This window comes from Aythya marila, assembly GCF_965140915.1.
Source record: "Aythya marila genome assembly, chromosome: 9".
Taxonomy (NCBI): Eukaryota; Metazoa; Chordata; class Aves; order Anseriformes; family Anatidae; genus Aythya; species Aythya marila.
The window spans coordinates 9561517-9589153 of NC_139050.1; the positions used below are offsets into that span (position 1 = coordinate 9561517).

General features: G+C 42.9%; 1 protein-coding gene across 1 annotated transcript; it reads right to left on the bottom strand.

Annotated features, from left to right (window-relative positions):
- Positions 1–636: 636 nt before the first annotated feature.
- Positions 637–27605, bottom strand: PROC (protein C, inactivator of coagulation factors Va and VIIIa; the record flags this gene model as incomplete). Its single annotated transcript, XM_082767225.1, has 21 exons — positions 27492–27605; positions 24338–24584; positions 23619–23778; positions 23168–23251; positions 22628–22788; positions 21868–21892; positions 21223–21333; positions 20386–20526; positions 19900–20009; positions 18829–18946; positions 13416–13982; positions 13288–13298; positions 11337–11386; positions 10631–10734; positions 8259–8419; positions 6622–6646; positions 6376–6489; positions 5089–5223; positions 3798–4456; positions 2164–2281; positions 637–1214 (listed from the first exon to the last, which is right to left on the bottom strand). Exons 4-21 carry the CDS (start codon positions 23232–23234, stop codon positions 637–639), a joined length of 3255 nt encoding a protein of 1084 aa, XP_082623351.1. The 5' UTR covers positions 23235–23251; positions 23619–23778; positions 24338–24584; positions 27492–27605.
- Positions 27606–27637: the final 32 nt, after the last annotated feature.

Sequence of the window (27637 nt, forward strand, 5' to 3'; positions counted from 1 at the left end):
TTCTTTCAAAACTCTACCATGTAATTCTTCTGTTTAGCTGCAGCCAGGTGAGTTCTCTCTCCTAGAGAGTTTATCCAGTGCACTTTGTAATACAAGATTCTATTCAAACATTGGTTTTGTATCAGAAAGCATTTGTATTTTAGTAAAATGAATTGTATTTAAAGTAACAGTTGCACACATGATAAAACTTCATAGATCCTTAACTAACTACTGTATCCAGCATGGTGTTTCATAACTATAGAACAAACACTATGAGAAAAGCACGTCACTTTTAAAGTGACTAATTCACATATAGGACCCTTAGCTTGCTTTTGTGATGTGAATGTATTCTTGAGAAGCAGAAAGTTTATCTTGCTCTAAAAAAACAAACAAAACTAAGTAACAACAGCAAAAGTACAACCTCTTAGGAAGGTTTGGGTTTGTTTGGAACTTTACATAAACAAAAAGTTGCAGTTGTCTCCTTTGTACTTAAAGGATCAATTCTTTATTATACGTAAGTATTTTGCTTAGTAATGCTTGAGTCTCTGTTTACCATAGTTTGTTAAATTGTTTATTCTTAATTGTTCACTAAGGACAGGAACTGAATAGTGTCTCAGACTGAAACACTAATAAAAATCACTTTTTTAAAAGATGCTATTAAGAAAAGTTAATTGAAAACTTTTCTGAATCTGCTACGCTGTCAACAGTCTCTTTAATCCACGCAATGTAATTGGATACTCTTGTATACACACCATACTTGCCTTTTTCAGCACAGCCCTCGCCCCAGCTTACAATGCCTAAAAGGAACCAGGTGTTGTGGTAAGGTACTACAAAAGGGCCGCCACTATCGCCCTTGCAGGCATCAGCAGCCTCAGTGGCGTACCCTGCGCAGAACATGTTATCGGTGAGGATTTTGTCTGTTGCCCGCTGACACGTGTCCATGCTTACAATGGGCAGCCTCACCTTCATCAGGAAGCGCAGGGTTGAACCCCTGTTGTGAGTGGCGCCCCAGCCGCTTACCATCCCTACGGTGCCTTCCTCGGACAGCAGTGCTGCCAGGTTAGGGCTGGGAAGGCAGATGGGAAGCACGTACTCGTTAAACACAACGTCACTGCTCAAGTACAGCAAGGCGATGTCACCATTGTAGTCATTTGAATCGTAATGTGGGTGAGTCCAGCTCCGTTCCACGCCAATCTTCTGTTCATGCAGTTCTCTGCGATACTTGTCAAAGTCACCTGTGGTCATGGAAAGTTAAAATGTGAAGTGAACTGTAAATGGCCTGTGCTGCAGCTTCAGGGGCTAAAAGGAAGTTCAGTGGATTAATGCTTTGACCTTTTGGCCCAAGAAGCTACAGGTGAAAACCAGAGCAAGCTCTGTAAAATAACCTTTTATATTGCAGCTGTGATCCCGCAACTCAAACTTACCAGTTAGCTCTTTAGGGGCAAAACAGAGTTGTTGACTAGATAAATAACCATTTACAGAGAATAGGGATTCCTGTGTAGGTATTTAACCGTAAATCCTGTCAATGCCTTTTGGTAGGAACTGCATTTTGAACAGTTTGTCTAGCCTTGCAGTGGGACTCAGGAATATGACAAACATTAAGATGCAGTCAGGGATAAAGCTGAAGAATTGTTTCTTACCAGTTACCAATGTTGTATTCTGTTTGCTCTTGGTGCACATTTTGTTGCCTGAGGTTTCAAGCACAAGACTGTATTTATGGCAGCACTCCTACTGCAAGGGCTTCTACCTCCTGCTATTGCAACCTGTGCTGTAGTACATTACCAGGGTATAGGTGCTTTCTGCTCCAAGGTAGTTCTTGGCAATAAAAAGTGGGCATCTCATTAAGAAATTAATCTTAACGCTGACCTGAGAGTAGACCATCAGGCATCCTCCTTCCTTCTGAGAGATGCCATGGTTCAGGCACCAAACGCAATGAGTTTGCAGAAATGGAAAACAGAAAAATGTAAATTTCTGCCATAAGGTGTCAAATTCTTGTGCAAACAAAAGGGAGTAGCTGTACACCTTTGCCTCCTTCTTGGCAACAGTCAAGTGTAGAGTAAATCCAAATCTGCGTGGGCAGCTCTGGTTGTTTCTCAACCAAACCTTGCTTACGTACAACGTAAAACGTATTTTAAGAGGTTATCTCTAGGTTTATAGAACATACAGTGCATGAGCAGTACTTACCCACAGTAACATGGTGTGGCCTAACGAGATCAAGGCAGTGAGCAGCTGTGACCACCCAGCGGCTGTTGATTAAGCTCCCTCCACAAAAACCGTTTCCTCCGCTATTTCGGATCAAAACCTGTATGGAAGAAGAGGAGCAAAGTGTTATTAATCAGTGCAGCTACAGTGCATCTAGTAAAGATGATGCCACTAAGACTAATAAATCAAAAAGCTGGAAAGAGCAGATGCTTACAAATGACCTGAGCTCAAAAGAGTGAAGGAGGAGTAGACGGGCATTCATCTGTGGAAACAAGCAGCTGATTTTGTTTTGACATGTGGCTTCAAATTGGTTCAGGGGGAGGGGGAAACTAACAAGGTGTATTCCATTGAGAGTTTGATTAAAAAAGACACCTGTGGTTGTCTTTATGAACAAGACATAGAAAAGGCTTTTTATTTTTCCTAGTTGTCAAATGGACATGGAAGCAAGAGTGGAGACAAAGAAAAAATTGTTTTTCCTTTTACTAGTAATAAGCTTTGGAATACTAAGCAGAGAAGAAAATGAGACCTAAAAACCCAGCCATGCTGCTTGGTCTTAGTTTGTCTATGCAGAATGCTACATGCTTTCAGTGCCTCAAGTAATCCCTGCTATTTCACATTGTTAAACCGAGCAAAAATCTTAAATCGGTACTGTGCAGTTCCAGTGAACATAATCAAATGTTAGAAAAAGCAGCAGCAGTCCGGTCTAGTGCCTAGCGTAACGTCATGTTTTACGTGTGCCATATGGACTTAATTCCGGGTGCTTGTAATGCTGCTAATTCTGACCAGTAGTGCTAGAGTAAAACACTGAAATGTAGCAAAGAAAACAACCTGGAAAATTCTGTCTTTGGAGATAAATAGCAAGAATGAAAAGTGTTTGAAAGATCCTTTTTAAGAAGAGTGTCCTTCACCTTGAGCCTATTATTGGTCCACCTGTAAAACACCTCCGAATGGGTGGAAGGGGAAAAGTGTCAAATTAAAGCAATAAAATTGATGGACAGAACCCTGAGGTGTTTTTTACATCAGTATGGTAACCTTCTAAGCAGAAGCCCTAATAAAGTGTACTGAAGGAATTGAGACAATATAAATAAGCAAAAATTAGTAATAATGAAGGATATTAAAAAAGCAGAGTAGTGAAAATAAGGGAAACACTTCAGCCAAGTTCCCCGATTTGTCACATGCCACTTGCTTTCAGTTTGGAGTCCTCGATTTTACCTTCTTACCTGTAACAAGTATGAAAAGCTCAGTACACGAGGCTCACCTGGTGACAGAAAACTTTTGTGAACATACCATCAGCCATTCCAAAAGGAGTCAAGCATCAAGAGCCTCAGAAACAAAGAATCTGAATAACAGAGCAAGAAAAGATCTGATTTATTTAGTTAAGAGTGTATTAAGCTCTGAACACAGAAGTGCAGAAGACAAGGCTGGGGACAAGGGAGAATGATGAAGATGACAACTCAAATGTATATGCTCAAAAAAAACTGCAGAAGCTTGAGATCTTACCTCTATAGGTAACATACTTTTCTATTAAAAAAATACACAGATGCTTATAATGATTGGTGAAACCTGCAACAGATGGTCCCCACAATAAAGAAAGCAAAAGTTTTGGTATTTATTACCTGCCAGGGGCAATGTCCGCGATGACACAACGTTCCTCCACTTATCCTGGAGCCATTGTGCTCTGAGGTAGAGCTGCTGTTTGGCTGGTTGTGCTGAGCCTCGCCTGAAGCATTTGTGGCGTCCCTGCTCTCATTAAGCCCATCACACATGGTCTGAATTGCCCCGGTTTCGTTTTGGCCCATGCTCTGCCCTGTTTGGTTCTGCCCAGAAGCATTTTGCACTGTTTCTTCCTGCCTGGCAGCAGCTGCTGTGGTCTCATTGTGCTGTGCAGGGCCCTGGGGCAGCTCACTCCACCGCAGCCCAGGCCTGGCTGGCCCCTCTGTGGCTGCGTGCTCAGGGGCAGCACCCTCCTGCCCCAGCTGCTTCTGGATGCCTGAGTCCACCGGTGTCTTGGTGCAGCTGGAAGCATCTACTCCCACCTCCTTTGGTCCAGCAGTATCCTCCGTAATTGTGCTTTGCTCAGACGCATCCTTTAATGTTTCGTTTTCCCTGGCAGCGCTTAGCTCCATCTCAGAGTGTTTGGCTGTGCCTGCCATGCTCTCATTCCATGTGGCCACATCGATCCTGCTCTCGCTCAGCTCCCTTGGGATCCTTGCTTGCCCCAGAGCCTCCTCTCGCATGGCATACCTGGCTTTAATCAGGCCACACGGAAAGGGTCCTGGAGGGAGCAAAAAAGAGCTTTGAGCTTAGGCTGCTTGGTGTGGTGTCACACAAAAGCAGTACTACTCCTGTCCGAGAAAAAATCAAACTGTTAACAGCCCAGAAACAACACGGATGCCTTGATGTCAAGCCCCTGTCCCTCAATCACCCGATCAAGGTGCATCAATTAATTAGTGAAAATCCTAGCACATGGCCAGGCCTCTTCTGAGCTACTGGCATCAGCCCCAGCTGGTACCACAGCGCCGCCTGCCAAGCGGACAGAATGGAAACCCACAGCGCCCGATGCAACACGCCGTGCTGGTGCACAAACAGACTGGGGAAGAGCCCACGCTGCGGTCGGGTCCCTTCTCAGGAAGCTGAAGGGTGGCGTCGGCATGCAGGGAAATGGCTCTGATGCTATGCTGCCTCCAGACCGTGCTGCCCATGGGCCCCTGCTTGCTCAGAGGGGCACTGCGTTAGAGAAAAACCTAAAGTGCACCTTAATGCTAAAGGTAAATAAAACTGACATTTTCTATGCGTTAAAGCAGCTCCTCAGTGTGTAGCTCTTCTACAGCTAGTGAAAAGAAGAAGAAAAGGCAGCGCCTGCCAATCTGTGCCTTACCTAACGCAACTGAGCTGATCACACCTCACCTGCTTGCACGCACCTCTTCCCGTCCTCGTGCAGGGCGTAGTCCTTTGTGCAGGAGCATTCCACATGGAAGGAGCGACTGCTGTCCCTGCAGTACTGCCAGCACCCACCGTTCTTATACCAGCACTCGAACTTTTCTGTGAAGGAGACAGGCGGCCGCTGGGTTAGTGCTGCCAACAAAGCCTGAGCAGCTCGCAGCTGCTAGCAGTAGGCAAGAACTGTGTCAGACTGTGGGGAAAAAACTGCTGAAAACTGGAATGGAAACAGCAGGAACTACTCAGAGGCCCAGAAAAAAACAACACGCTGATCTATGTAGTAAAACTAGCACGTTGCCATACATCTACTTTAGTTCTCCTGTTTGTACCATTTTATTGTTTATTTGCCTGCTTTGTTCTGAGGCCACAGCTGAGCTCTAGGCCTTTCTGCCTGTAAAGCAGGAGCAGTAACATGCCTGGAGGACCCCACGCTTCTACCTGCATCCACTTTTGATCCTTCTACAAACCTTTCCTACTGTATCATAGCAGTTTTAAAGATCTGAGTATTTTGTTGGGAAGCCAGGTGTTGGGGAAAACTTATTTATGACTTGTAGTTTCCACTTATGTGATTTCATGCTTCAGTCATTTGCAGACTGGCCATAGCATTTCAGAGGACCATGAATCTGGTAAGAGACATGTGACTTTTCTATTTCATTCCTCATCATTCTCACATTACAACATAAATACAGAATTTATTTTCTTTGTCTTGTTGTTCTTTACAACAAGCTTTGGCTAATTTGTCTGATGGATTTACTCAATAAAATTAAAAAGAGAACAGAGCTTCACCATGAAATATGGGGCCTCACCATGAAAGTACAGGCTTCTATGGAGTTGCTGAATTTGTTACCACTGTAAAGTGATAAAAAATAACTAATTCCCTGCCCTTTCTTGAAGGAAGACAGGAGATAGACGTGTGCTTTCCTCTAGGCTTGCAAAGATCAGCAAGAGCCCAGAGCTGCAGCTGCTGTGTGGCACAGGCTGTGCCACCCTCCTCTGCACAACACAGCTAGAAGCAGCTACACAGAGTTGTGACTCCCTTTCTAGGATTGTGTTGTCCCAGTGCCATGTCCAAAACCACCATTCTAACGTGTTAATCTTAAACAGCAGACCAGAGATGTATGGGACACATGAAGTCAACACTGATAATCTCAGTGAAAAGCCTGTGCAAAGGTTCAGCTCAAGTGTCCAAGGAGCAAATCCCAGCCTTAACCCTTCCTTCACAAAGAATGTCAAAGTTGGTGTTCCTGTACTCACCTACTTCACAGTTGTCTCCTCCAAATTTTGGGGGGCAGATGCAGAAGTAATTGTAGTGTTGTATTTTGCAGACTCCACCATTCTTACAGGGATTTGTACTACATGGATTTAAACCTAAGAAGAAGAAACAAGCCACAGCGTAATTCCAGGAATTACGAGAAGTCTGGTTTTGAACTTCCACATAATTCTTTGTATTTAGAAGGAACACAATAAAGGGATTTTTTAAAAAATTCCTTTTATACCTACCTTTGTAATTGAACCAAAACTCCATCTGCAAGAAAAAATCACAAATAATATTAAAAATAAATAAATAAAACCCAGTCATTAAATGGCCATACTGGCTACTTGTCATTTAGAAAACAGTCTATCTAGGGTGCACGATAAGATTTTGATTAGAACAATTAAATATATTCCTGAAGCAGATCTCTTGCTCAACCCCATGCAGCTCTCTTTAGGTCAGCCACAGAATGCATAAACTGGATTGTACTGGGATGAAAATCAAACAAAGCTTAGACCCATAAATCCTCCAGCCAGTGAAAGGTCTGTGCCACCATCCTAGTAGTTTGAAGTGTACCCCCTGCACCTTCTACCCAAAACGTGCCCGTGCAAGGCCCTCAGCATCAACTGCTTCACTCTTAAGAGCCATTTCTACTGCACAGTACTACCTACTAAGTAGATGCCACCTAAGTAACTCAGGGTACAGAGGAATCAGGCACCTCTACTTAAAACTGCAGTTCCAACTCCTGCTTCAGCAGAAAGGTCCCCAGCACAAGGCCTGGAGCCCCACCTCCCAGCTGGGTGCTAGGAGGCCATGAGACCAAGGTGTTCCTCCCATGTATTTGGGCGGATCTGATGATCATGATCAAGCAGGTGCCCTCTGAAAATACCAGAATCATGTTCGTGGACTGAGGCTCTCAATAAAGTAAGTTCTGTATACTTAAAAGGAATTGTGTTAACATTTATCTAACAGCCTGATAATTACAGCACTTGCTTAGAAAGCAAGATCGCACAGACTGCCTTGATATGTCCTGACTACAAAGCTGCAGAATCCATAGGGACCAACCTGCCAGAGCCAGGCCATAGGCTGCAGCAGGTTGGCAGGGATTGCTGCTGGTGCCTGTCAGAGCTAGGTTTCCCAAGGTGGCTCCCAAGTGAGTGTCTCTGCCTGCTTGCAGCTGTAGGCTTGCCAGGATCTGGCAAGAGCAAGAATTCCAGTCTGAAGCAGCAGCTTTTCCAGCTCTTCAGTGCACGGATCTTCCAAGGTCCTTGTCAGAGGCACCTGCCCAGAAAGGGTAGGTGAAAAAGAAAGGGTGCCCCTGGGCACCCTATACCCAGAAAGCAGCCCAGGCTCCTGGCAGTGTTCTGGACAGTCCTGTAGACTGGATGCCTGAAGCCAAGCGCTGCAACGTGTGAACTCCTTTAAGCAAAGAGCTGCTGAGAAAGCCTCTCTGTTCAACAGTGCAGACATCGGTTAAATGTGCTGGTTAACTGGGGGCAGTAAGAGTGAAGCAATTAATGCCATTTTAACTTTTGCAAGACACAAAAATTACCTCTTTCTGAACAAGATTGAGGCAAATGGACCATGTAGTCCCAGAGTAAACCAGCGTTATGTTGTAACGACAATGTGCACACTGCAAATTCATCAGGAATATCTACTCCACTTCCCATACACCTTCCACCTCAGCCCAACTTACTTCCACACATTTTCTGCATTGTGGTTTTATAGCTAATTATATAGTGGGAACTTTGAGTAATACACAAAAATAAAAAGGATAAAATATTTTTTCCTATTGGTAAGTCAGTTGCAGTTAGAGTGCATGGTTTATCTTTTGGTGGAATCTTGTTGAGGGCAATTCCTTGTATCTCACCATTAATTTCCTCACCGTTTTCTCCTGTGAATGGAAGATCTCCTTAGCCTCCTCAAACGAACACTTTTCCTCATTGCATTCTCTCTCCAAGTTCCCTGGACGAATCTCTTCCAGAAAATAGTTAGCACGCTTCTGGACTTTCAGCACCTCATGTGCTTTGTCTCTTGTCATGAACACTAGAAAAATGAAATCAAACAGTTAATGACCGGAAGACCACAAACCTGTATCGCTACACTAACAGCCATGCATGCTTTCAGTTAGACAAACAAAATATAGGAAAAGAAAGCGCAAGCTATGTAAACAGCACAACAGAAAATAAAATTAGTCTGTGTCCTAACCAAAGGCAATAGTAGTTTAAGCTTTATTTTAATGGATTTAAAAGATTCAGCTCATTTAAAAGAACCAGACTTTGATGTTTTTTGCCTTTTTTTTTTTTTTTAAACTGTGCCAATCACAGGCACTGTAACTGAAGATTTACGAAGTGAAATAATACTAAATATTCTTAGCTTGCTTTCTCTGTGGAAAGGGCTTAACAACTTTATATAAGACTATCCCTAAAATCTCTTGCTATATTAAAGATTTGATCACCCTCATAAGGAAAAACAAACAAACAAACAAACCACAAAGCCTATTATTGTGTTTCAACTTAGGTAATTTGCAAGTCTGTGGCAGTCAAGCTGTGGCTGTCAGCGTGCCCTGTCACAGCACCAGCAGCACTGGCTGTGTCTCAGGAAGAGACCCAATTGCAGAGCAGCTTCTGTTAATTCAGAAACTTCACACCTCTGTGCCACTTGTTGGAGGGATGCCCAGCTCTGGGCAATGCCATTTAGAAGCAAGAACCTCCTGGTTCACTACTGAGACTTGAAGACTAGCACAGGAATATTTTTTCCCCACAGGACTCCTGAGTATTGCAGCTTCTTTGGAGGCTGACTGTATTTTTCTGCCTAACTCTTTCCTGATTCACAGTGACTATTAGTTGCCTAGCTGTGTGTGCATGTGGAAATAAAGTTGAAAGCAGAAATTTGGTTTCTATTCAATGTCACCTTTTTCAGATGTTCAGTAACGGAGACTTTCCAGGTAGCTACTGTGGAGACAATAATACAGATGTGGACACAGTAATAGAGATGCCACTCCTTCATTAAAATAAATACATAAAGTGTCAGTTTTGTACTTGTATTCAGTTCATTTCCACTTCACAAAGCTATCTGCTGCAATGGCTCAACAGCTATTAGCGCCAACAAATTAAGCAAAGAGTGGCCAGAAGAGGGAACGCAGCAGTAAGGTCCTCCCCGTGTATCTCCTGCTGCTGCTACCAAGCCTTTGTGAGTGCATCTTGAGCTGAAGCACGGTGACCCCAGGACTGTCCAGCCAGGATGCTCTGAAGCAAAGTGAGGGCTCGTGCAGCCCTTGTGGACGTACTGATACCAGGTGCCATCTCAAATACCTCCAGACAGTTGCATGTGGTGACTGAATTGAGCCCTGAGTCACTACATAGGGTAGAAGGAGATTTTTGTCTTTCTGTTAGATGTACAGAAGTAGGCATCTATATCTAAAACCCATCCATCTATGAAAAAACATGAAAAATTGATGGTAAGAAATGTTTTAAGAAGTTCATTCTCTGACAACGAGCCCACTTTTGCAGATGGACCATAAGTTCACACATTTCTTTGCAGTTGCAGGATCAGTATTTACAGCAACGACTGAAACTCTAGAATAATATCAAATTGCTTCATTTCTAGGCATCTAGAAACTGTCCACAATAACTCTTAGCTGAGAAAAGCTTTGGACAGATCCTGATGTCCAGTAAAGGCATAGTTGACTTTCACCTGGATCAGTGAAATCACCTTTTATCACCCTTTGAGTTCTGCAGTAATCTTTAAGGGATCTACCAATTTTAAGTACCACCACATAGAGGATATGCCTGTTGTAAAGCCCTCTGACTTGCAGATACCACTTCTACTGGTATCTTCTTCTGCTCCTCCTCCCTCAGCAAGGACAGCTATAACAACCTGTGAGATCCTGCCCATTCTCACATGTGCTCTAAAAGCTCTCTGAAACCATTTCCAAATCTTTTATAACTGTAGTAAAATTGACATTCATCCGAGAACACATGTTGAAAAATGCCTAATTTTAGCTTCCCAAATTTAAAAACATCGCCATGCAAATAATAATTCAGATTTTGGTTCCAACACCACAAAAGGATACAGGAAAAACAAGATAGTGGTCTAAGAAGGAAGTTATGAAAGGCTGATTTCTCTCAGAAATACACACAAGCACTCGTTTTTCTCTGACGTATTTCAAGAAGTGTTTCTTGAACCTGTAGGACCCTGTGCTGAGATTCTCACAAGAAATCAATGAGGTTAAAAATGTAATTCAGAAGCACCTACCTGAATACGGACAGCTGCTGTTGACAGAGCACATTAATAGCAGAAACATCACAAGCGAGGAACTGCTCTCCATTTTACTGAGCATTCGGGAAACTCTGACTTTCCTTCAGAGGGGAAAGGTGAATGAAATTGGTATATGGTCACAAAACCAGCAAGGGGGGATCAGACTGCAGACAAGACAAAGACAAAATGAAGCGCAAGCAAGAGGGCAAGAGAAGGGAGAAAGAGGGGAGAAAGAAAGCAAATTCTACTGAGCTCATTGCGATGGGATTTCCATTGTTCTCTAACACCGATGTTGCACACTCCAACAGGAATCCCAACAGTTTGCAAGGCAAAATGCACAGATTGACCCAGCCCAGGAAGTGGCATAAGGTCTGATCCAAAGCCCGCAGAAGAAATACAAAAGCTGCGATGCACACGGCAGGCTTGGATCAGGCCCAAGCTGAGCAGAAGCCAGCGACAGCCCGGTGCAGCCTGCGAAGGATCCCAGGCTGAGGTCTGAGCCGCACGCTTCAGCCAGCAGCTTCTAGCAGCAGTGGCTGTTGTGCAGCTCCTCATGGTCCTGTCAAGTAAGATCACAGCTGCAAACCCTGATTAGGAAACCATTTACCACATACCTGGCAGTAAAAATTAAATGCGAGAAGTTTGCATTTCTTCACATTACCTTTACAGGCTGAATAATTTATGGGGGCTTGTCAGTACATACCTCTTTGGTATCTGTGTCACCTTCCAAAAAACAGGCTCAGAATGCATTCGCTTTTACAGAGAAGCATGCATTTATACTCACTTCTTTATTTTTTATTTTTAGGGGAAGACAGAGGAGATATTTGGATGCGCACCAGGAACAGCCATGAGGTCAAGAGGTTGATCATTAACCAGTCACAAATATTGACAGAGGAGAGACAACCTTCTGGCTTCTCTGAAACTGGCTTGCAATCCAAAATAAAAAGAAAATTGTGTTTCTACACACATACACAAGTATTTGAACTAAAAAATCATTAAAACATCCTCCAACAATAAAAGCTATTTCTTTCTAACAATGCCCTTCAGAAGAATTTGTTTCTTTTTATAGAAGATTTCTGACACTCCATCTTCTTTCAGTAGGTAGGATCAATTGATCTGGGAAATACAAAAGCTGCTCTTTGAAATATGTAAACCTGTGACTGTGTAGGAGGATTCGTAGCAGTCACCTGCAGGAAGGCAAATATTGCCTGGTAACAATCACAGCTATTCACTGACATCATGACTTCTGCCTTTAATTAAACCCATGTTTTACTAGCTTTGACCACGATATGTTTTTTCCTTGTATTTCAATGTCCAGCAATGTCAGGTTTCAGATGCTTGTATGTTAGGTACAGGCCTCGTCTGGAAGACTACTGCTCAAAGAAGTGTGACCTTTAACATGCTGATCCTTAAGTCCAACGCCAATTAAACAAAGGGAGGGGAAAAAAGGACAAAGAGAGACAGGGATGACAGAGACAGGTGGCTGAATGTACTCTTCAGTTGCAGCTTACCTCCAACATGAAGCGCTTGGCCTACCTATGGCTTCTTTTATTCACAAATCAACTGCAGCAATTGCTAAGGAAGTATGTGGGCAGCTCGTAAGTCAGTAAGACTACGTCTACAAGCTTAAGAGAGATTACACTTCTTTGCTGATAGCATATTAAGTTTCTTACAAATTCTAATACAATTTTGTCGCAACTGAGTTGTTTTTTCATTTAACAATCTCATCACAAGAGCAGACAGACGTTCTTTGCTGATCCCAACAGGGGTCCAAAGATTGACCGAGATGTTGGAAAATTGTATCACTACAGCAGAGTTGGTTTCACCTTATATCTACAATATTAATTTTATTTAGCAGGCTTATATGCCAGGATTAAAATCAAGTTTAAATTGTGTTTGTTTTAAACTTAATTTTGACTATTGCAACTTCCTATGGACTTACTGGTGCTATATGTCTTTATTTTGTTTACTGGTATACACACATGTAGAGATATAGGCGAAAACACACATACATACACACTAAAATCTATCCACAAGTATTAGGAATGCTAATTTAACCTGCAGCTGATTGTGTTTAATAGAACAGGAATGAACAACAGAGTTTGCCTAGCTTGCTGATTAGATGAGATTTACAGACATTAGGATAAATAGAGCATGCAAGAGTTTGGAATTAAACCTCCTTTTTGAGTAACAGCAGAGTTCTCATTTCTAAGGACTTGTAAGGAAGTCTGATGGGGTAGAATCAGGCACTGGATTTGCAAGGAATAGCAAATATGGAGATTTATGGACCTGCTGAATTGCTTAACCTGCAAGCACTGGATTAAGACAAGAATGCATTTTGTTGAAAGAAAAAATATACAGATACAGAGCAAACCACAACAGTTATTGTGGGAATGTTAGAGTAAAGCTGAAATGACAGAATTGTATCACTAAGTTGACCTTTTAAACATTTTTTCCTAAATAGATCTCTCTGTTTCTCCCCCCACCCCAACCAATTCAGTCATTTTTCACTTAACAGATTTGTTGAACCACAGACTATCTTATTTTCTACAATGCTGTACAGCCTCTCAGCATAACAGGGTACTACTATCTCTTGCCTGTAAGGCTTAAGCAGGATCATGCTACAAATGAACAACGTGACCTGGAGAAAGTACCAAAGAAAACACTACACAAGGTTAACATATACTCAATATTTAATACTGAAGATCTGACAGTACATTACACTGCATACTGTCACTGGCACATAGCCACAATATCCCAGGCTCGCAGTACCAGAATCAACCCTTCCAAGAAGGTGACATCTCATCTATGTGGTGCTGAATCCATTCTAGGTACTGACTGACTTTGGTGTAGACTCCAAACTTCTCCTTTTTTCCACAGCCTTCACCCCAGCTCACCAGTCCTACCAAAAACCAGGTATCCTTATACTTAGTGATCATAGGGCCTCCACTGTCACCAATGCAGGCATCTTTTCTGTCTCCTAAAGTCCCAGCACACAGCATGTTGTCAGAGATAGTGTATCTCATCACTTGTGCACACTCGTTCCTGGGAACCACTGGGATCTCGATGTAGCTGAGGAGGGTTGAGTAATTCCTCTTTTCGATATCACTTGTGCTGCCCCAACCAGTTACCATCATCTGCCTCCCTTTCCTTGTCAGCTCGTGCTCTGCCAGATCCCGTGTGGGAAGGCAGACAGGGAGCGCGTATTTGTTATACATCACAGGCTCAACCAAGTGCAGCATGGCTATGTCATTATCGGAGGTCTCCTTGGTGTAATTTTCATGCTTCACACATTTATCGACCCAAACGGTTTGCTCATTTACCTCAGTACGGAGACGGTGGTATTTACCTGGAGGAGTAAACAAGAAGATGAGAGATGCTCCTGAACCTTCTGATTTGTCAAAACAACGGGAGCTTTCCTTCACCTTGGCCACCAAAGCACCTGTACTACAATGGGGCTTTAGGACTCTACTTCACATTTTTAATTTGCTTGTAAAATAGACACTTGTTCATTTTATGTTACAGGTTAACAGTTTTTTACTTGATGCACAGATTATAGACCTTCCAGCGTTGCCTAATTCATGAATACACACTGTACTAAATGAATTAGTATCCTAGAGCTATGATCATCAGTTGAGAGACTGAAATTGCCTCTGTATTGCCCTGTTGTGTTCTTATTACAGCACACTTGCTCAACTGAAGAGATCTTCTTGAGAAGGAAAACAATCTTTTTGGATTCAGCATTAAAAGCAAGGAGATCGAAGCAAGCATACAGCAAAGCAAGATGTTTATAACAGTACATTACTTTTTTTTGCTGTATAACCATTGTTTAGATTGACTGACCTTCAAGATTTAAAAGATAAACGTGACTGACTGGTAAGGCTATTCCTCTCTATAATCATGCATCTGTATTTTAAGGAATTTTTAATGCTAAGTTTCTATTTGTGCTACTTGACCATGGACACTTCATAAGCCAAGCAGTCAAGCAAAAGTAAGCAGGAAACTAAGTTGAAAAGGGACAGAAAGGCAAGAGCAAGTCATTTGTGTGTGATACACTGGAAAAGACAGGAAAAGATCTCTCTGATAGAATGAGAAGTAGCAGCCACAAAAAGCAATTAACAGTGGTTGCTGCATTTCTGAACTGTGCCATCAGTTAATTTAAGCTTACATCCAATGCATGTTTCAGTATTTACTGGATTAAAATACTTATTTGGAGATTTGTCCACTTTGCACGTTCGACCTGCAGGAAAGCACGCATCTGAGCACACCAGATGGCAGGACACCCAGGCTGGCACCCCCCCTCTGCCCATGCTGCAGGAGTGTGACAGGGGCACACTTTCTTCCTTCTCAGTCCCTCTATAGGTGAGTTCGAAGTTGCTCTTTATTACCACCTTTTCAAACGTGTGCTTCACAATGCTGTCCTTCACAGTTGTTGCCCCCCCAATTAACATTTTACCTCCTTCAATTTTACTTGAATCCTTCCAGACACAAACCTTAAAGTTCCTCTGACTTTGCTTTACCAAGGTCTTCTGGAGCCTTTTGCTGTGCTTGAACCTGTCAATGGGGTATTGCTGCTGTGGTTTGTTTTCTGTACAAGAGTGAGAGTGTCTCCAAGCACAGGGACTTTATGATCCACAGCAGTTCCAGAAACAGATTCTCAAAAGACCCCGTAACTCCAGCTTTGGATCTTGGACATCCAGACCAGTTATTTCTGAGACTCTCATCTTGTTCCTTTGCCAATGGCCATTGCCATCTCATACATGGCCTCAGTAGATAGCTCACACTACTGAAACTGCTCGAGTGACCACCTGTGTCATGCAGTACCAGAGCCTGAAGGACTTCTTAGTACCAAGCCATCACTCACAAATCAATTTTTTACTGCGATCTCTTTGTGGTGGCAGTGTCCCAGCACCTGGGAGCACATTTCCTTGCTATGTTCCCCCACTCTGAAGCCACTGTGGCAGGGGGCTGACTGGCAGATTTCTGAGGATAAGAGGCACGGGCTTATTCCTGTCTTCACAGATACAAATCTCTACTTCAGGGCTCAGGAATAATTCTAGACTCGATCACTGTCAGAGCACCTCCTCTTGAAGAAGGCAGTTTAGTTGTGTAGGAGCTTCGTGTGCTCTGTATACAACCATGGCCATGACTATCTGTATCCTGAGAGAAACCTGTGAACAAGCAGGGGACAACTCTAAGATGGGTGCTACTGTAGCAACAGTTCCTCCTGCACGCCTCACCTCTCCACAAGAATACCATTCTGACTTCCTATCCACACCTGGACATACCAAACCTGCAGCCTGTGTGAAAAGCATCCAGTTCCTCCCCCACACTGAGGAGATGCATAATCTTTTTGCTGCTGGCAGAAAAATATTGCTGTGATGTTCTACATAAACGAGCAAATGGGGAACCTGTTCTCTGATGGCAGAGACGGCATTCTGATTTGATGCAGATATGATGATGTTCACCTATCATCTTGGAACACACTTCTGGATGCAAACTGGAGATGCAGGAACAAGAGCCACAAGAAGGAGACTTGGGATGTTCTCAAATTTATCTTCCAAAACTTCACCTACTCTGAGACCTAAAAAGGACGCAGAGGGGAGACCTCACCGTGGCCTACAGCTTCCTCATGAGGGGGAGTGGAGGGGCAGGCCCTGAGCTGTTCTCTCTAGTGACCAGTGATAGGACCCGAGGGAATGGTGTCAAGCTGCGACAGGGGAGGTTCAGGCTGGATATCAGGAAGAGGTTCTTCACCGAGAGGGTGGTCGCACACTGGAACAGGCTCCCCTGGGACATGGTCACGGCACCAAGCCCGTTGAAGTTTAAGAAGCGTTTGGACTGTGCTCTTAGTCACACGGTCTGAATTTTTTGGTGGACCTGTGTGGTGCCAGAAGTTGGACTTGATGATCCTTGTGGGTCCCTTCCAACTCAGGATAGTCTATGATTCTTCGATTCTCCATTTCAGACACTAAGAATCCTGCTACAAGGCTACTCTCCAAGCTCATAAGTGCAAACCCACATGAGAGCCTCCCCTCCAGTTTCACTCTTACAGATCATGAGCAGAAAGGTGCAGCAGGACGAGGCCGTAACACTGATGGGCATCCCAGACTGATGGAGGCAGGTCTAATATCACCTGTGCAGTCTTGATACAGACACATTCACTACTGTCATCAGGCCTACATCTGCCCTTACAGACATGGCAATGTGTCCATTCAAAACTCTGTTCCATGTATCTCATGGTCTTAATGGTGGATATCTGTACAGCTTAGAACATGCATCCTCCTCTGATGAGGACTCCTTTCCTAGTTGCAGCAAAATGCCCAAAAGGCACTTGTAAAAGGACATGTTGCGTTTAGGTGGGTCTTTAAAAAGTTCCTTTCTTCTTGACCAGGGACATCTGTCCCACATGCCCGCTTCTTCTTCACCAACCCAAACCACAGTAGAGGACCCTTATGTGGTTTCTATTTCACCACAGTATGATTCCCTGAGATTTAACAAGAGGGGTTCTCTCACACATGATAACTCAGTCTATGGCCACACACTTGCTTCTTCCTCTATTAATGAAGAAGGTCTTTTGGGCAGCTGGGAGAGGGGAAGAAATTTGAGCCCTTACTGGTGATTATCCTACACTGTAAATTACTCTGTATGCTCAGCCCAAATTTGTATGTGAGGTGTTTCTTGAGTTCTATTTCAGCCAAAAAACTGATCTTCTCAAACCATGGTTCTCAAGTGCTGACAATTTTCTTTGCCCACTGAATATCATTTATGCTCCATCTTTTTATTTGGTTACCACAAGAGTCTCTTGATGGATACCACCCCTTGTTTCTTTCCTGCAGAGAGATCTTTAGGCACTCTATCCCAGCTGAAAGCTTGTCACACTGCACAGATCTCTACCAGGACCTGCAGTACGAGGCGGGGTGGAGTGATTTAATTGCAGCCTCAGTATTTCCCCTAGCTAAAATTTTCCCACTAACCTGTCTCCTTCAAAGTACATCAAAGCTACATCTAGCACCACTGAGCATTCGAACACCACATCTGATGACTGCTTTTCCCTAAAACATTCAAAGACTCTTTACCAAGTTACCTGCACAGGTTCCCGCTTCTTGGGCCTCACTGTAACTGAATACACATATGTGAAGTGATCACTTCACAGGGAAGAAAACTACTCAGCAGTAACTGGAAGCGCTTGGGGATGTGCAGTCTGCGTGCCTACTTCCAAGCTAGCATCCACTTCTACTTGATGTCCCTTTTTGGAAAAGGTGAATATTCTGGCTCTAAAAGGACACAAGGGTATATTGCATGTTTTTTTTTACATTCATCCTATGCGTTGAACCATGGATGATGGACGTAAACACTTCCACCCACACTTCCCTTAATGTCTCACGTCTCAAATGTTTGCATATCCACAGTATCTATGGAACATGCATACAGACAGCACATTTCCAAGACTTTCCCAATTACTGAGAACAAGCTCTCTTCATTAAAGGAGAAAGAAAGGAATTGAGTTCTTATGTCTCTAATGTCATCAACAGTACAGAAAATACTAATCCAAAAAAGAATTCCTACTTAAATGTGAATGGAACACTGATTATTTTTGTTTGTTAATTGAGAATTAGTACTGTATTCAGCAGTGGTTTTCTCATGCTTAACAGCAGCAATGCCAGCAATGGCAGTGTTGCTGCAGTGCCTTTCCTGCTCTGCTAAAACTCTCTGAAGTAGTGTTGTTCAAATGTATCAAAAGGCAGGAAGAGGCGCTGTGACATTCTCCTCTGAAGCTCAAGACTTCATATATGCTTTGTAAAGGTGGGCTTTTTTTTTTTTTTTTTTTTTTTTTTTTTCCAGTACTGGAACAACCTTGAATACTTTCATCAACAGAAAAGTACAAGCAGAAGAGATTTCCCCAAATGGACTTTTCAATATTTCTACTCTATAGACAATCAACAGTGCTCAGAAGACATCAGCCCACTTCCACAGTAAGGTTGATACAGGCTCAAATGAAATCAGCTGGTTTTACTAATCTTTTTTGTTTTACGCTGAGGTGCATATTAAATGCTTCCTAAACAATCCACTCTGGCATCCAGAGTGGATTCTATCTTTAAAGCCTGCTGGTCTTTCTCCTAAGACAATAAATGCTGGTAATTAAAGAGTTGTATTTAAAAAAAAAAAAAAAAGGATGTTTTTTTTTTCCATACCAAGTCTTACTTTGAAACCCTCTCCTGAATCAGTGCAGTGTGCTGCCGTTAGGACCCAAGATGGATGGATGAGAACACCCCCACACAGAAACCTCCCTTTGCTATTTTGCAGCAGAATCTGAAACAAAGAAACAGAGAGGTCTGACACTGCAGGAAGCATGGCTCACAAAATATGGTACACATTCTTCTTTGTGGTTGCAAAATGTACAGATGCATCAAGCACCAGAGCATGTCATGTTCATTGAAGCCCAAGCTCTACAGTGGAGCAAAAGCACTGTGAATAAGGTCTCAGTGGAACACCCACAAAGATTTTTGAATATTCTTCCCAATTGAAGGCTGGCTTCATCCAAACCAGCAGATGACTATGCTGGTCACTGTAAGAAAGCACTTTGGTACTCCAAAACTTTGAAAGACAGAAAATGAGGGGATTATTTTTGTGTGCAAAGAACACCAGAAGACTGTGTGTCATCTCAGGCTGCAATTCTCATTTGATGGTGGTGTAAAAAGGCCTTTAATGTCAGAGACAGGCTCTGATTGTATGCATTCACTAGTTCCATAATATGCTCTGTGAGGTCTCCTCTTTCTCTGTGACATCTCAACCTTCTCTGTAAAGCTATGGCTTATTTAGCTGATTAAATCTGCTAACTTGAATTTACAACAGGCAAGGCTTATAAAAACAGATACCTGCAGAAGAGAAGAGATTACCTCACACTCCTACAATAATGCTGTTACAATACCTGGAGTGGGCATCAGGCAGCATGAGCTGCAGTGATTAAGTGTCATTCCCCAGCATGGAGTGACAAAGCAGGTATTTGTCATCACTATCCTCTCTCCTGATATTCTCGGCAAATTAAAAAACTTGACAACAATGGCAAGGCCAAGAGTCTTAACAGATATTTCTTCTTGTTACTCCAACTTTTTGGTTGCTTTTGAAAGAGCTGAGCTAAGGGAATCTTAGCTTCACGTGATGCCACAACTAGCAACATAAGAGTCTCCCCAGAACAGGGAGGCAGGCAGAGCCGTTCTGGAACAGCATGAACTGTCTGTTGTGAAAGATTCTTTTCTCCTTACCTGCCAAGGGCTGTCTCCCCTTCTTCCTGCTTTTCCCTCAATGAGACGGATATTGAATCCTGCTTCAGCTTCAATGTAGTCCGTTTTCACTCTTCCACAGGGGAATTCCACTACAGAAGATGCAGAGAAGTTAATTAGCACAGAACAGTTCACCCAACATAAAACCAAACTAAAAGCATTCCCTCCAGCTCCCTAACCTAGGCAATACAATCCATTGGCTTCAAGGAATTCCCTCAGCGCTTGCAGAGGAGGTACTTTTCAGATTGCTCTGTGTGTCTTCATGATGCAAACACAGACACAGGTTAGACTATCAGTGGTCATGAAGTGGGTATGGATTTGGGAAACACAGGCACAGAATAATTCTGCATGGAGTGGATGTTGTGAAAAGCAGTACAAAGTGCAGTGCAAACACTTCTCCTGTAAACTCCCCTGATTTCACGTTTGAACAACCCTCTGTCAAATCTCCTGTGAACATCCTGCGCTCACCTACAGGCTCGCACTTGGTATGGTCATCTTTCAGCTGGTACCCAGATGCACAGCTGCAAGAGCGGCACTGGTTGGCAGGGTCATCCTTGCAGAAATGTTCACAACCTCCATTATTGACAGAGCAGTTGGTGTATTTCACCTCTGGGGAAAAAAAGGAACAAGAGGCACGAGAAGTTGGAAAGCCAGAGTCACAGGAAGGTGAAGTGGCAAAACGACATCTTGATTCAAGTGAGCAACAGCTGACAGTGGATTTGGGATGACAGCTGCAGGATTTAATGGCACTAGGGCCCTTCAGACAGCAAATATATCTTGGTCCAGAATAAGACAGTGGGGAAACTGGGAACCCAGAGATTACTGGCTGGGCAGGCAGACTGGAGAACAGAAAATTCTCACTGAGTGCGAGTCAGATGGTGGAAAGCGTTGATGATACATGGTATATGTACTCCTAATTAAATACACTATGCAGCTTTTCTCCAGGGAAGACATCATTACAGTAATGACAATAAAATATTGCAGTGGATTATTTTTTTCTCTGTATTATAAAAAAAAAAAAAGAAAAAAGAAAAAAAGAAAGTAACTCCTCCTATCCCATTTTACAAAAATATCAGAAATAGTAAAACACAGATTTCTCAGATCTCCATACCCTTCCCATGGCAACACAAACTTCATTTTGCTTTAGATAAGCACAGATAATCCTTCTACCACATCATGAAGTAACGGAATTCACATCAATAATGAAAGCAAGCATACTGTGCAATGCCAGAAGTGTCGATTGCTATACACTGAGATCCCTGTCATGAAGAATATTATTTTATCATGGATTAAAGACAGCATTACCATAATCGCACAACGCTCCCTCCCAGCCTTTGTTACAGATGCAGGAAAACTTTCCAATATTGTCCTTGCACGTCCCATTGGAACAAGGCTGCGGCTCACACTGATCTCCATCTGAAACAGAGGCAAAAAATTCAGCCCTTGGACCGCAGATCAGACCAAACATTAACATGAGCAGATCCTCCCTGGATTCCCAAGTACCACACACCATTTCTGCCACTGAACGGTGATAACTCTGTGGTCTTAGCCCAGACAAGGGCATTTGCTTAGGTTTTGAATTACAGCTCTAGAGGGAGCGAGCAGAAGGGAACAAAAAGAGCAAAACCTGTAGCAGACAGGGCAGAAGCAAGTTACTGCAGAAGCAGAGAGCAATGGTGGGGCTCCTCTTTGGACCCATGTCAGGCAGAGTCAGAGTACCAGCGATCACTTTTGACCAGTGCCCTTGCTATGAGAAGGTGACTGATGATAGACACAGATGCACCTGAATTTTTTAAGAAGTTGCTTATACAATATGACAGGAAAACATTCTTTGCACACCCCATATAAAAGAGAATGAAAATATAAATCAGTATGATACATGGCAGCAGGAAGGAGGAGTACCAGCTAACCTTGAGGAAACAGAGATGAACAGGAAAATCTTTTACTTACCTACATATTTGCTCCAGAAATTTAGCTGTAGAGAAACAAAGTTTATATTAAAGCTAGAAGCATATTTGTCACAAGCAAGGGATTTGAAGTGTATGATGGCTTTGGCCAACACAGCACAGCATTCTAGTCAACAGTGTTGGTCAAATTCTTCTTGGCAGTATAGCAACATACACTCCAACAAAACTGGCCAACCCCAGCATTCATGCACTGCATGGCCCTACTCAGCACAGATCCCCCCTGCCCTGCTCACAGACCCATCAGCACCACAATCCCTCAACATCCCTACAGACTTTGTTTTCTTGTCTCTTGCTTCCAGGTAAGTCACCTGTGTTGCTGAAATAAAATCACGCTTGTGCCTAGTGAGGCAAAACAGAGGCACTGTGAAGACTGTAAAAAGAATCTGGTGTCTGAGGGACAGCAAAGACTGGTTCATCCTATGTATCTAGGATAGGAAGGACTAGGAGAAACTCATTGGTAGCAAGAATAGCCAATGGGGTCAAACAGGGATTGGGATTACCTAGCTGGGACCTAAAACTCAAAACTGGGTCAGGTGGGACAGACATGAGCAACCGAGTGCTGTGGTGCAAACAATCAATGTTATAACTTGGCAATCTCTGTCAAGCAATTACATTCAAAACCACGTCTCTACCTTAGGAGTCAGGAGGGCTGACAGCAAGATCTCCCATGTCCCAGTTTGCAATACTTTAAGAAAACAATCTATTGGTTAAGTCTTACATTCCTCCTTACAGAAGCAACTTACTGTTGCTTCCCTGGTTTCGAATATCTCACTGGCTTCCTCAAAGTCACACTGCTCTTCCTTGCACTCACGCTCCAAAGAGCCTGGTTTGACCTCCTCCAGAAAAGAGTTTGCCCGCTTCTGGATTTTCAGGACTTGGTTTGCATCTTTGTAGCTGTAAAATACTGGAAACAAAAATGTGAAAGCACAAGCAGGGAAGAGAGCTGGCTGAAAACTGGCAGTGGTCCTTCTTCAGGAACGCTATTCTCACAGAGACAGCCCCTCTCCAGCACTGCAAGGGAGCTTGCTCTAGCAAACATGGCCTGTCGGTGCCGTGCAGCAGAAGCAAGCCCAAGCCTCTGCTGTGACGCTCAGCTTGCAGGGCTCACGGGCACTATGTCAAGGCAGCCACCACGGCCCTGCACTGTCTGTAAACCTCTGTTAGAGGAATCCAAATCCCTTAATGGGACCAATTCCAGCCACTCCCTGTCGCTGACAGGGAGCAAGGAACACACTTGCAGTAATTGGAAGAGGGTGAAGAGTACCTGAAAAATGAAAACTTACTTGAGGTACTATGCACTTGTGGAGAGCAGGCAGCCAGCAGAACACCTATGGTGATGAGCTTCCACATACTGCAGCAGAAGTCCCCTAAAAAAGAGAAGGTAGGTGTGAAAGGGACTGCACTACTGAGCTGCAGCAAAACCCCCATGCTGGAGACTGTTCTACTCAGAGCTCAGCCAGTTCCTTCACTTATTTTTCACACAGCAGCTCCCTCACTGAATGCTGTGTTGTGCCATGATTTTCCCTTTGATTTCAGCTCCAAAGCAGCCGCTTGTTAGAGGCTCTTCAGACTGGTCTGCTAGTTCCCTTTAACCCATCAGCAGCTTACCCAGAACATTTCTTGCCTGCCCAACATCCTCCCCTTGTCACCAGACATTTTTTACAAGCTTTATGCCTCCTTAAATAAAGCTGTGCTGTGAAATCCTGAACGATACAATACTTTTGAAGCACTTACTGCTTTATTCAGTGTGAATCAGCGTGATCTATTCTTCCGCCATGAGCTTGCTGGAACTTAGTTAATCCATAACTTCAGATATTTACTCTTTGGAGTGACATGAAGTGCTTTCTTTTTAGTCATTAAACAAACACGGCTCAGGGGGAGCTTGACAATTTACCTGCATGTAGGAGAAAAGTGAAATAGCTGAGGCATCCTTTCTGCCTTTTCCAAATCTGTTTTGTGGTGGTGTTTTTTTTGTTTTGATTTCATTTTTTTTTTCTTTTGACTCTCTTGCAAATAGTAATGGTTATATTCAGTTTGAAAGTGTAACCACATCAGTGCTGAAGTCTCTGAGAGATCCCCACCTCAAAGCCCTCAGTCACTCCATGTGGACAGAGATCACTATTTTTGAGTCTTTCCACATTACTTTCTCATCAAAGTTTCCACCACAAGAAGTCAAAGCCTCTAACCCTCCTTACAGCTGCCTGCTTTGAGAAGGCAGGGCAAGAAGCTTGTGCCAGCTCGCCGCATCTTTTGGCATACTGGATCAGCTTTCGTCTGCACAAAATCTTCTAATGCATTTTGAACAGTAAACATTTTAGAGAAAAAGCACAATTCTTTTCAGAATTTTTCATAAATCAGGGATGGTACAAACCAGTGCTCCCTTTCCCTGAGGGCAGCTCTTGCAGCAGCACCTCTGTGAGCCAAACAGCTTGGGACATCCTCATGCAAATTACCTGCACAACCACGTGTCCCTCTGGATCCCGCAGCAGAGAAAGTGCCACCCCAGTGTCGGGAACAGGCAGGCTAGGCTTCTCTGGCATCTCAGCTCACATCTACCGACACTGTTTAGGACAGCTCCAACTGCTTGAAAAACTTTTTTCATTCTCCCTTACAAACTTGGCTGTGGACTTTTATCAAAAACAAGCTCTTTTTAAATACACAAAGTTCATCATTTCAAAGTTCATCCATTTCGGACTCATGCTAAAAAAAAAAAAAAAAAAAAAAAAAAAGTGGCATCCAAAACTGCAGTTGAGAAAGAGGTGTGTACAGTAAAGCTTTGCTGCTCAATTCAACCACTCAATAAAAAAAATAATCAACTGAGATTAATGATAGCAGATTTTTTTCTGAAATTAAGTTTTATGAAACACCTGACCAACATGAAATGAAATAGGAAATCTAATAGGAATCAAGTGTATGATTATATATTCCACCTACTATACAAATATTTGTAGCTGACTTGGCTATCTAGAAATAGTGCTTTGTTGCCACATAAATTGCATGTTTTTCACTACATTTTTGCTTCCAAGACTTGGTATAGGTTGGCAATTTAGGACATGCACATCAACTGTCAACCTAAAATATTTAAAATCAATACATCAGCCTTTTAAAAACATTTTTGTTTTCTTATTTTTAATTTTATACTCAGCAAGAATGAACTTAATTCTTCATCAACCCTTGCATTTTGGGCTCTTAAACTCCTCCTTTGCCATTTCTCTTGCTACCACAGAATATGTATTATAAAAGCCAACACTTGGGTTCTTGCGTAATCATTTAACTCCAGGAGCAGGGGATTCAAGAGAAGATGCTCCAGAATACATCAAGATTTGCCCACTTTTGCATGCCAGGGAACTGTTTCAATCTAAACTGTTACAGTTCTGGGTTCACTACTTTCTAAACAACTTTCATTAAAAGAGCAATTTTTCTGAGGAGCACTACAGGATTGTAAAGAGGAACAAACAGAGAAACTTCATGGGACCGGTAAGACAGAGGAGGCTCCGTGTCATTTCAATTAACACAGTGGAAAGTCCTGATTCACACAGCATTAGGAACAGACAGGAATAATCACAGGAAATCACTTCCCCAAAGTGAAGAAGTATCATGGATGGTTCAGACTTCATTGTTTAAAGATATCCTCTGTATAAAGCAGCCAAAAGCTTTGTTTTCTTCTTCTTCTAGAGGAAATTTTCTGGAAGACTCTCAAATGTGTTCTCAGCCTTTAGCTTCTTCAGCAGAAGTGCTGAATCTAGTTTTTCCTAATTAAAATTGTAATATAAAATGTAATTTTCCATAAGTTAACAAAATAGAATATATATGTAAATTAGATTGAAATGTTAATATTCAAAACTTTCCTTCCTTCTCAGTTAATCCAAATCCCTGTGTCTTTTAGGCAACACAGTTTAGTATCAGCATCCACCTTCCATACAGCACTACTCAACAGCGGAGTGTGGCAAAGCTACAAGACCTCAAGATCACAGCTTGTCAGCAACCCGGTTCTATGCTGCATCCAACACTTCTTTCTGCTTTGCCATAACAGCTTTTAACATGTAACAAACCCAGATCTGAGTAATTCACTGAGCAATACAATCACTAAGCATATTGTCTAAAAGTGCACTGCACAGTGCCCTGCAAGAGCACTACCAAGGTCTCCCTCACATCTTGGGTACTGATTTCTTGCAAAAATTGCAGAAATCGTGTTCTCTGAGCCACCTTTCCCCATCAACTTGTGTAAAACTAGACACTGAGTTCCAAACAGACACTACAAGGGGAAAGATTGGGGAGTATGCTCAGCGCTAGATTAACCAGACCACTCTTACGCCTCTTGGAAGACAAGTTAAAGCTTTAGTCCCCTATGGCTACTCTTCCTAAGAGAAATGCCCCTTGGAAGCCACAGCTTTGCACAGCTCACACATGAGCACAGGCTCATGTTGCCAGGAATGCAGAAGCACTTCTCTGGACAGCCTGTGTGGCAGGGAGGCGGCTCAGAGCATGCCCTCAGCAAGCAGATGAGAAGTACTGCTGTAAATCCAGTTTGCAGCTTAGGAGCAAGAGGAATTTTACACCTTGTGCAGAGGGAAAGGTCTCCCTTGACAGGCCCTCCTAGCCCGTGATGCCCCAGATGCTATCTGCTCAACTGCATACCCACTGGAGGCTGCAGCTGTGCATGGCTTTTAACGCAAGGGGGACGCTTGCTCTTGCTCCTCCTCAGACAGCCTGGCTGCCAACCTGCTTCTGAGGACAAGAAGCCTAAATCTGCCCCCTTCCCCACACCCATGAGGAAAAGCTGTATGCTACAGCTGACTCTGAAGTCTATAGAAACACCGTGTCTTTGAGGTCATATGCAAATTCTTCAACTTTTTCCTCTCTTGTGAAGACACGACTTACTACCTACTAAAGGTCTTATGGTTTTAAGGTTTTACAACTTTACTAAAGGTCACCTGATAAGACAGAAAAATGTTGGAACTCTTCAGAGATAAGTTGCTTTAAAACTACCTTTTTTTTTTTTTTTTTTTTTTTTAACCTATAATTACCATTTTATCTTCATTCTGCCCACATGAGAATTAAACATCTCAGCTTGCCCAAGGCCCAGAAGGGCACATGGTTACTAATTCCAACAAGGTACAGGGCAGCCAAACAAAGAATTTACCTTATAATGCTTAAGCTACTTTACAAGTAAGGAATGACAGGACTTGTTCTAAACCTGTTTGCTTCCAGTGTTGCCCATTCAATGGGAGCAGATCTCCTGGGCGGCTCAACTCTCCTGATGCTTTATACTGTATAAAAGCATTATAAAAGCATTGTATAACAAAACAAAACACATAAGAACTGCAACCCAACAACACACATGACAAGATGGGGAAAAGCCAGAAAACACTTTTTTTTTTTTTTTTTTAAATAAATCCTCATTGGTGCTTCAAGATCTTTATAGCACACACCCCTCCCGACCCATTCCACCATCCCAAGTTCCATTAGATTGCTATCAATCAAACCAAGAGGACCGCAGCCCTGAGCAGCAGCCCTGCTAACCCAGTAATGACACACTGAGTGGGGCAAAGAGTTTCTTCCTACTGCTTTCTGCCACCTAAATAAAAAAAGACCAAAATTATTTACCTGCATCAGAGGAGTAAATGTACCTTCTCCCTCTGCTGCTTCTTTCTTTGCATGTTTTCGGTGGTGCCTAATGCAGAGCCTGACACTCAGGTCCAGCATGTGTGTGAGCAAATACAGTAATTTTTCTTTTCTCTTTATTACTAGAG